Raw genomic sequence first — 10,626 nt, 5'->3', positions numbered from 1 at the left:
TTATTTGGATTCATTTTAGAATAAACCTGTTTATTTCTAAAGTGTTGCCTGTGTCTTTGCCCCATGTGAAAGTGCTTCATGGAACTGTAGTGCCACCTAGGTTGGCATTTTTCAACCCTTGATCCATGATAATAAGCAGAGGCAGGAATGCAGCGTAATGCAGTCCATACCTCCACGTGTGGCGTCTTCTAATCCTCAGTCATCAGATCAAAACACACTTAGAAAAATTTAAGTCAGAAATGGAGCAGATGGGAGACCACTGTCAGGATCTCATCAGTCTTGATGTTCAGCTTTGCAGACAAAGTGATGTCAACATAGGTACCGATAATCCTTTACTAGCATATAGGCTAAGAAGGGAGTCCTGCCAAGCCCTCTTACAACTATATGCTTATATCTCAACCAGAAACCTCTGCCTCTTAGGGGACTGACTCATCCAGGCTGACTGGGTTGTGACTTGCTATATGCCTGCTCCAAGTGACCCTGGCATTTGCAAGTCAGCTTAATACCCAGGCAGTGCTTCAGGTTAGGAGTCTAGGGGAGAACTATTTGGAAAAGGGCTTCCCCGGTCTCTCTGCATCATGGCATATGTGAGGTGGTATTTGTGTGGCATGCACACACGGGTAGAGATGAGACTGCTCTTGGCGCCCTTGTCCCAGTCCTGGCAACTAACCTGTGAAAACCAGCTCCTTAACTGCTCCCATGATACACAGCTCCTAAGCTGTGCCTGTGTCTTCTCTCTTGTACAGTAAAAGCAGGCAAGCCTTGAGACCTTTGCCAGGGTTCTAAGAAACTACAGAGACCATCAGGATTAGAAATCTCCCCATCTGATGTTATAGGCCAGTCAGGGCTCTCCAGAGAAACAGAACCAACATACACATCAAGAAAGACTATAAGGAATCGGCCCATGTCATTATGGAGACTGACAAGTCCCAAGATCTGCCCTTGGCAAGCTGGTGACCCAGGAAAGCTGACGGTGTAGTTCCAGTACGGAGGCCTGCCGGCTTGGGACCCGAGAAGAGTGGATGTTTCAGTTTGAGTCCAAAAGCAGGAAAAGACTAACATCCCAGCTCAAGGCAGTCAGGAGTTACTTATTTTGGGGAGGGTCAGCCCTTTTAGTCTACACAGGCCTTCAACTGATTGGATTAGGTCCACCCACATTAGGGAGGGCAAGCTGCTTTACTCCAGTCTACAGATTCAAATGTTAGTCTCATTCAGAAACACCCTCAATAATGTTTGACCAAATGTCTGGGCAGCTCATGGCCCAGTTGAGTTGACACATAAAATGATCCATCACAGCCAGGAAGATACAGGTAGAGTATCCCCTATCTGAAAGGCTTAGGACCAGAAATGTTAGATTTTGGATTTGGCTATATTTCCATTATACTTACCGGCTGAGCATCCCTAATACGAAAATCTGAACTCTAAAATGTCCTAATGAGCATTTCTTTTGAGTGCCATGTTGGTGTTCAAAAAGTATCTGTGTTCCTGACACTCCCTCAGCCATCTCTGCCTCTCCCCTACTAAGGTCTTCGAAGCATAACGCAAATGGAAGCCTCCAGATTGCCTCTGTAATAAATCGTTTGTATTCCCCTTAGCTCATTTCTTACCCTGCCATCTAGCATTAACTTCATTCATCCTGTCTCGTCATAGTTAATTGTTTTCCTGATTCCCTTAGATGATAATGAACCTGAAGGCAGGTTCCTGTCTTTCCCCCAGTACCTTGAACAGTGCCCTGCACCAAGTAAGTGCTTTAAGTGCCTACTGGCTCCAATTTGGATTGACCTATGGAAAAGAATTTTCTAGAGCCTGAGACCAAGTGATACAATAGTTTTATTTGATACATAAAAGCACATGTGTTTCCGTCACATAGGACAGGGTTTACTTTAGGGTACTGGTTCTAAGGTACGACTTTATTTCACCCTCTATCACAGCTTCTTGGGAAATGAATTATAAAGCGAACAAGACACAGCCTAGAAAGAAAGTCACTACGGTTGCTGGGAAGTTGCAAAGAAAGGGGCGAGCTTATTCAAATTAGTGTAACGTAACAGAGCCCCAAGGACAGAGAGCGGCACAAGGAAAAGGTCTAAATTCCTGGTGTTGGCAGGGATGCCGGATCCTCTTCCCGCATCAAGGACTCGCCCCTCGACAGAGGCAGCAGGGTCTCAGGGCCAAGGGCGCTCAGCTCCCGCCCTGGGTCCCCAGTTTAGTCACGCCTTTCCCTGAGCAATTCAAAGAGGAAGGGGAGGGTCTACGTCATGGACGCTGCCACTTGTTCGATGAAGTGGGCCAGGTTTATGTCCCGTTCTGAAAGGCCTGCACACTCATGGGTGCTCAGGGTGATGTGCACCTGAAACGAAACCAGAAATTCAGGGCCGTCTGATCCCACTGACTTCACTTAGGGGCAGGAGAGAGTCACTAGCTGTTGGGCCCAGCCCTGCTAGACCCCGGTAGTAACCACCAGTCCTGTGATCTCTCCTGGGGACTCTCTGACATTCCTGTACAACAGTGCAAAACCGAAAGACATCTCTCCTTTGATGTCTTTCAAAAATAATGGTGACCTCAGGTATAGGGTAAAAATTTAACATCCAAATGTCAAGAGCAACCTAAAAGCTAAAGATGAAACTAAAAACCAACGCCAACTCCTAAACACTATCCATTAACAGCCTCTTCCACCCTTAATATTTTTTATATAAACAGAGTCTAGCAGAGCCCTTGGCAGATGGTAGGCATTTCATAATTATTTCTATTCATTCATCAGCCAATCTGATAGGTTGGCTATACATAGGTATTCTTAGTTCAAGTTTATTACTTTTTCATCCTGCCATACCTCCAGAAAGATGAAAGCCATTTAGAGCTATTAACGATGAATAAGTATGCCTGATTCCCACAGCTTTTCCTTTCTTAGGTTTTGCTGCTTAGTATCTACTTTAATCACAAGTATCTCAGTATTTTAATTTGCATTTCTTTCAATTGTAGTGAGGCATTATTTTCCAGTGGTATTCATGTTGACTCTAGGCATGTACAATCTTAATGAGAATAGGGATGAGATGAATGGAACAGATGGAGTGGACAGCCAACCTATGGGCGAGGAGGGCCCACAGGGAGGTCCGGGGAAGAGACATTCAGAGTGAGTGGATTTCTCGGGATTTGGACAGGGGCACAGCATGCTAGAGTTGCAGGACACCACTCACCTTGTTGTATACGTTAAACCACTCTGGATGGTGGTCCAGTTTCTCAGCCTGCAGGGCCACTCTTGTCATGAACCCAAAAGCCTATGTAAGTGAAGTGAGACCCAGGTTAGTGCTGCGAGAGAAAGGACTCCTGCACGCCTTTTATGGGCCAGTTCCAGGGTGCGGAGCATTGGCTAGCTGCACACAGGGAGACTGCTCCTGCTTTAGTCATTTCCCCCTTGACATCCTGCCGCTGACTCTCAGGCTTGAGTTAGAGGTGGTCCCTGCAGTAGGAAGACAGTCCTGTTACTGGGATCACTAACAAGGTAGAAACACCACAACAGGCTTTTGGCCTTGGCCAGTCTTTTGGCTATAAAATGCCTTCCAGATGTACACCTGTTTCCTACCTGAACTACCTCCTCTGAGGATTGTTTCTAAAAGTTCTAGGTAGGGAGAGCCCAAGACCCACCTTCCTACTCTGCAATCCCCAAGGATAATACTTTCCAAGTTATGCAGGAAAATTAATTTCCCCACTGGTACAGTGCCCAAAAACTGACTTAGTGTAGTGTCTGGGAGTCTTTGATATCAGAACATTAAGGGAGAGAACAAGTTCTAGATTGTGACACCATCAGCTCCAGTCTCAGCAAACTGTCCCACCCCGGTGCCATACCCTGTTGAAGTCTTTGAAATGGAACTGCTTGAAGATGGCATCACGGCCTTCCACCTCGTTCCACCCCACGGCTCTCAGGTTCGGCAGCAGCTGGTCCCTCTCCTCAGCACTCAGCCTGTGTGCTTTGCCAGCCTAGAAGAGGAAAACAGCAGAGGCCCAAGGGCATTTCTCTCTACAGCTCAAAAGAGAAGTCCCCAGACCTTTGGGGGACTCTAGCCAGCCTCTAGCGGCTGCTTTGGACATGGCTGACCAGTCAAAGGGTAGCGAGTCTTTAAGCAGGAGGCTGGGAGGTCTCAAGGTTGGGGCCCTGCCCAGGAGGAGGGGTCCAGGCTTGATCACTGATAGGTTCTCAGTGAACCTTGGGTTTTATACTCAGAGAAAGAAAATCCCAAAGGAAGTGTCATGCATATGACTGGCACTGAGAAGCACTCCTCCCCCACCCTGCCCCCAGCCCCTTACATGCCCCTACCATAGCTTTCGTGTGTCCTGAAGAAACTGGTCTAGAGAGGAGAGACGACTTGGCCACTGTTCTCCCACCCCTGCCCCTGGTCTGTGGCAGCACAGGCAGCGTTCTCCAAGTGTGGTCTGTGCATCAGCATCCCTGGGGCCCGGCAGAGGAACCCGCATTTAAAGCAAGCATCCAGGCCATTCTCAGCCACACTGCAGTGACAACCACTGGCACTACCTCTGGTGGGTACCCACCCACACTCCCATGCAGCCTCTGGTCCCGAGCTGCCAGGCCTAGAGTTCTCATGTTTTCCATCTCTTCTCTTCTGGCTGTTTGGGAAGCCTGGGCCACAGAGCACAGTCCCAGAAGTGAAAGTAACTTGGCCAAGGGCAACTGGCAAACCCAGTGCCCCATCCTATTTACCTGTTGTGCAAGGTGCCCTCAAGACAGCCCAGACTGGCACAACTCGGCTGTGAATGGAGTGTCAGCAAATACAAGGAAACAAGGAGGATCCAGGTCTAGGAGTTCAAGGAACCCTTCGGCTTCTAAAACAGCACGGCCGCAGGGCAGACGTGGATACAGTGCCAAATCGAAAATTAGGTCTGGGAGACAATGTGAGGGAGGTTAATTTAGCTTTTATGAGGCAGCCCGCTGACTGGATGCCCTGGGTCGAGTCTGGCAGGCCTGGTTCAAGCTCCGGTCCCACCATTTGCCAGCCAGGTGGCTGTACCTCTCTTGGCAGAACCTCCAGCTCACAGATCATCACACCAATGGGACACTTTAGGAGACTGCATTGTTATTAAGTAAATATCATCTGCATTTTAAAAACACTTCCTTGGCCGGGGCACAAATTCTAGCACTCTGGGAGGCCGAGGAGGGTGGATCGCTAGAGGTCAGGAGTTCGAGACAAGACTGAGCAAGAGCAAGACCCCGTCTCTAGTAAAAATAGAAAGAAATTAGCTGGCCAACTAAAAATATATATATAGAAAAAATTAGCGGGGCATGGTGGCGCATGCCTGTAGTCCCAGCTACTCGGGAGGCTGAGGCAGAAGGATCGCTTGAGCCCAGGAGTTTGAGGTTGCTGTGAGCTAGGCTGACGCCACGGCACTCACTCTAGCCTGGGCAACAGAGCGAGACTCTGTCTCAAAAAAATAAATAAATAAAATAAATAAAAAACACTTCCTGGGACAACCAGCCTTGTGATGGGCCTTGCGGCATTTGGGTGGCATATAGTTGAAGCATCAGGTGCTCTTAAAGTCTGTGCTTTCCTCCCTCCTAAAAACATGTGCTCTCTCTGACTGCTCAGGCTTGGCCCTCTCCTCCCCTCCACTCTGGGTGGCTACAGAGCTGGCAGCGGTGATTTGCATCATCTGCCCAGCAGGCCCCTACTCCAGATACCTGGTCCCTGTATCCCTGCAACCACAAGTCAGCCCAGCCACCAGAACCCACTGTTTACTTCCTGGGATCTGAAAGGGATGGGTGAGTACAGGTGAGCTTCTGGGAGGTTCCCCTTTCTTTGTAGAGTCTTCTGGAACCCCCCAAGTCGCACAGCCTGGGGCTGAAGTGACAAACCCTCTGAGCTCTGGGGACAGAGAGGGGGAAGGGACTGTGTGTGCTTAGTAAACAGCCTCCAGGCCCAGCCTCCTCTCCGAGAGTGCAGAGGGGTTACTGATTACCCAAAGCCTGCATCCCTGGGGCCTGGGCGCCCCTCACAACCATTCCCACTCGCCCTCCCTCCCAGAAGCCACAACCCATCAAAACTCCCTCCCAGCCTGGACTGCTTCTGAGGGCTCTGGGCCAGAAATGGTCTGTTTGGCAAAGCTTCCGGGGCTTCCTAGCACAGCAGAGCAAAGGGCCTGAGACGCGCCCTCCCCCCCACCGCTGCGTCGGGGGAAGCTCAGCTTGGAGGAGGGGTCACCCTGAGCCACTACATCCACACTGCGCGGCACAGGCCTCAAACGAGGCTCAGGGGCACAGCACAAGGGGGCAGAGGCTTAGTTCCAGCCAGACCCCGTGCCCAGATGAACGAGCCAACAGGGACACGCAAACTTAGTCTCCCCCTCGCTCTCACCCATGCCCCCAAATCCAGAACAGAACCGCGCCCCCAAGGGTCACAAATGCGGGCTCCCTGTGATGCCCCACCCCCGCGCCCAGGAAGGCCGTAAGCCCTGCCCCCAGCGCAGGTCGCAGAGCGAGCCCTGGCCTCCCGCCTCGCTGGGACCCGGTCTCGCCACCGCGCCTCTGCGGCCTCCCACTCCCCTCCGCACCGCCGGCGACAGGGAGCGGGGCGGAGACCCCGACTCCCCAGCCGGGCCACGGCGGCTCCGCAGGGGGCCCGGAGGGACCCTCCGCCACCGCTTCCCGCTCCCCGACCCCGCACGGCGCCCGATCCCCCCGCCCCACTCACCATGTCGCGGCACCGGCGGGCAGCAGGTGGCCGGGCGGGCAGCAGGTGGCCGGCCGAGAGGGCGAGCGCGGCGGCCGGGCGCACAGGCCGCCTCCAGGGGGCGGGGCCGCGCTCGGGCCGCCCCCCGGCTAATGACTCACGTCCCTGGCCGGCCGCGCTCGCCCTGCTTCCTTCCAGCACTTTCCTGGCCGTGCAGAGCCAGACTCCGTGCTTAGCAGAGCGGCCAAAGCGGGAAGTGTACGGACTCCCGACGCGACTTCTGGGTTTAAGTCGCCCGCCGCTTCCCAGCTGGGTGACCCTCGGAGCGAGATTACTTTTTTCTTTTTAAAAAACGCTTTTTGGCCTGGCACGGTGGCTCACGCCTGTAATCCTAGCTCTCCGAGAGGCCGAGGGGGGAGGTTGCTTGAGGTCAGGAGTTTGTCACCAACCTGAGCAAAAGCAAGACCCATATCTACCAAAAATAGAAGAAAAATTAGCTGGGCTGGTGGTGCACGCCTATAGTCCCAACCACAGGGAGGCAGAGACCGGAGGATCGTGTGAGCCCAGGAGTTCGGGGCTGCAGGGAGCTATGATTGCACCACTGCACTCTGGCATCGGCAACAGAGCCAGGCACTATCTCAAAAAACAAAACATATCACAACGTTTTATTCGTATATAGTTGACATAAAGTAAATTGCACACATTTAAAGTGTACAGTTTGATAAGGTTTGACATGTTTCCCTGTGAAACCATCACCACTATCAAGATTATGAACATATCCATCACCCCTAAAAGTTTCCTCCTGCCATTTGCTAATCTCTCCCCCCCCAACTCCCCTCCCCAGGCAACCATTGATCTGTTTTCAGTCACTATAGATTGGTTTGCATTTTCTAGAATTTTATGTAAATGAGCCATACCGTATATACTCTGCATAATTATTTTAATGTTCATCCATGTTGTTGCATGTATCAATAATTCCTTTTCTAAAATTTATTTTATGGTATAATACTGTGCGGATATAGCACGATTTGTTTAGCAATTTACTGTTGATGGACATTGGGTTGTCCTAGTTTTGGCTGTTACAAATAAAGCTGCTCTGAATATTCCTGTGCAAGTCTTTGTATGGATATAAGCTTTCATTTTTCTTGAGTAAGTACCTAGGAATGGAATGTCTGGGTCAGATGACAGGTGTCTGTTTATAACTTATTAGGAAACTGCCACATTGTTTTCCAAAGTGTTTGTATCATTTTATCTTCCCAGCAGCAGCGTATGGGAGTTCCAATTCTACATCCTCACCAACACCTGGTATAGTCTTTTTAATTTTAGCCATTCTAATTGGTGTGTGGTGCCTCATTGTGGTTTTAATTTGAGTTTCCTTAATGACCAATGATATGACATCTTTTCATGTGCTCATGTGCAACAGGTAAGTCTTTAGGGAATTGTCTATTGGAATTTCTGCCCCATTAAAAAAGAGTTGAATTGTTTGTTTCCTTACTGAGTTTTGGGAGTGTTTCATTCTGGATAAGAACATTATGAAATATATGACTTGCAAATATTATCTTTGCATTCTTACAGTTTTTTTTCAAAGAGCAAACATTCTTAATTGTGATGAAATCCAATTTATCAAATGTTTCTTTTCTGGATTGCTATTTTAGTGTTATATATGTATTTATATATATGTTTATATATAATTTATATGTGCGCGCACACACACACACACACACACACACACATATTTCCCTAACCCAAGATCCCCAAGATATTCTTCTATATTTTATAGTTTTTGGTTTTACATTTAGGTCTATGATCTACTTTGAGTAAATTTTTTGTGTGCTTCAAGTTATGGATCCAAATTCACTTTTTGCATATGAATATTAAATTTTTCCTTTCTCCACTGAATTGCCTTTGCACCTTTGTAAAAAAAAAATTGGTTGGCTGTATGTGTGTGGGTTTATTTCTGAGCCCCCTCTTCTGTTCTATTGATCTGTTTGTCCATCTTGACACCAATACCACACTATCTTGGTTATCGTAGCTTTATAAGAAGTCTTAAGCTGGGCGCGGTGGCTCACGCCTGTAATCCTAGCACTCTGGGAGGCCGAGGCGGGTGGATCGCTCGAGGTCAGGAGTTCGAAAATAGAAAGAAATTATATGGACAACTAAAATATATATATACAAAAAATTAGCCGGGCATGGTGGCGCATGCCTGTAGTCCCAGCTACTCGGGAGGCTGAGGCAGTAGGATCGCTTAAGCCCAGGAATTTGAGGTTGCTGTGAGCTAGGCTGACGCCATGGCACTCACTCTAGCCCAGGCAACAGAGTGAGACTCTGTCTCAAAAAAAAAAAAAAAAAAAAAGAAGTCTTAGAGCCAAGTAATAAAAGTCCTATAACATTTCAACATTTTTTCTATTAACTTTTATTTCTGTACTCCACTTTCATCCTCCTTCCCCCCATAGCAACCTTTCAGACATGTTAATATGTGTTTTTGTTTGTGTTCTTGCAAAACATATGTTGTTATTACATTTATATATTTTTTCCAATTTGTTTAGTGTTTTGTAAATGTATTACATTTCTCAATCTGTTTCTTACAAAACAGAATAGTTGGTGGTAAGGTAAGATCTACTCATGTTGCTGTATGGATACTCAACCTGTAGCATCTATAATAACTGTTGCTTAGTATTCTATGATGAGAGGCCACCAGGGTTTCTTGTTCTACCAGTGATGGACACTCAGGTTGCCCCCAGCCCCCTGCCACTACCACCACCACCTCCCAAGCATGTGAGCATGTGGGGACACACACACACACACACACACACAGACACACTTTCATAGCAAAACAAAGAATGATGCTGCAATGAACATCTCCAATAGCTCTCTAGACTGTGGGCAGTTTCCTAGGCAATCCCGCAATTCCCCTCTTGGGAACGTAACTCAAAATAGTTCCAGGTGTTGTCCAGAATGGCTCCACCAGTCCTCATTCTCACCTGCACTGTGTGAGGGTTCCTATTTCCACGTGCACCTTACATATACATACTCACATTTAGCATTACCCAGCTTTTTACATTTTGTCAGGCTAATAGCTATAAAATAAGAGCTCACTGTTTTACTCTGCATTTTTTTTCTGATGACTAATGATTTTGAATACTTCTTCATATTCTCCTTAGCATTTGGCTTACTGTTTGTGAATTGCTCTCTAATATCCTTTGCCAATTTTTTAGAATTTACAGTGCTCTCTTTTTTTAGTTGCGTTGTGGGTGTATATATCTAGATATTAATTGCTTGTGAGTTTTAGATACTGCAAATATCTCCTCCCATTTTGCCATCTGCATACTAACTTCTTCCGTGATGTCCTTTGTGGGCAGAAATCTTATATTTCGGTGTAGTAGGATATATCATTTTTTCCTCTGCCTTATAATTTTGTGCTTTTGAAATTTATCTGATAAGTCCTCTCCTACCTCGACACAAAAATATTCTCCCTTTTGTTCTGTTAACTTTAGAGTTAGATAGAGTTAAGACCTAATATGAAAGGTCTCTTTTTGTGTGTTGGTGCTAGGCAGGGTGTTAGCTTGTCTCCAAAGGTAGCCCCAATGAAGACTGACTCCCAATATTCATGCTCCATGTGGTTCTGAGCTGGCCCTGTATGACCAATCGAATGTGGTAGAAAGTCACCATGTAACTTCTAAGGCTAGGTCAAAAGAATCCCTGGGCTTAGACTAATCATTCGCCAGCTTCATGAGTGAGTTTTCTTGGATGTCCCGACCTGTCAAACCTTCAGGTGACTTCAGCCCCAGCAGACATCTGACCTCAATCCCATGTGAGACCCCAAGCGAGACTAGTCACCCCACAGAACCATGAGAAATAATAATTTTTGTTTTAAGCCACCAAATGTTGGGGTGGTTGGTTCTGCAGCAAGAGATGGTGGGAACAAAAATTGGTGCTTGGAAGTAGAGTGTTG

The 10,626-nt window shown here is 47.8% G+C and overlaps 1 protein-coding gene across 2 annotated transcripts; it reads right to left on the bottom strand.

The window, feature by feature from the left end:
* Window positions 1–1,812: 1,812 nt before the first annotated feature.
* On the bottom strand, window positions 1,813–6,780 carry PCBD1 (pterin-4 alpha-carbinolamine dehydratase 1). 2 transcript variants are annotated; one of them, XM_069459913.1, is made up of 5 exons: window positions 6,696–6,780; window positions 4,310–4,441; window positions 3,841–3,972; window positions 3,192–3,272; window positions 1,813–2,347 (listed from the first exon to the last, which is right to left on the bottom strand). In XM_069459913.1, the coding sequence occupies exons 2-5, from the start codon at window positions 4,310–4,312 to the stop codon at window positions 2,249–2,251; spliced, it is 315 nt and encodes a 104-aa protein (XP_069316014.1). In that variant the 5' UTR covers window positions 4,313–4,441; window positions 6,696–6,780; the 3' UTR covers window positions 1,813–2,248. The 2 variants fall into 2 exon arrangements, with proteins under 2 accessions (XP_069316014.1, XP_069316013.1); XM_069459912.1 differs by lacking the exon at window positions 4,310–4,441.
* Between the last annotated feature and the right edge of the window lie 3,846 nt (window positions 6,781–10,626).

Source organism: Eulemur rufifrons, chromosome 28, assembly GCF_041146395.1.
Source record: "Eulemur rufifrons isolate Redbay chromosome 28, OSU_ERuf_1, whole genome shotgun sequence".
Classification (NCBI taxonomy): domain Eukaryota; kingdom Metazoa; phylum Chordata; class Mammalia; order Primates; family Lemuridae; genus Eulemur; species Eulemur rufifrons.
Note: the sequence above shows the minus strand (reverse complement) of the source record. Positions and strands in the feature narration are given on the sequence as shown.

Coding starts and splice junctions, on each gene's coding strand:
- PCBD1 (XM_069459913.1), bottom strand. Junction 3,273..3,840: donor ATTTCAAAGACTTCAACAGG/GTATGGCACCGG, acceptor TCACTTACATAG/GCTTTTGGGTTCATGACAAG. Junction 2,348..3,191: donor GGTTTAACGTATACAACAAG/GTGAGTGGTGTC, acceptor GTTTCGTTTCAG/GTGCACATCACCCTGAGCAC.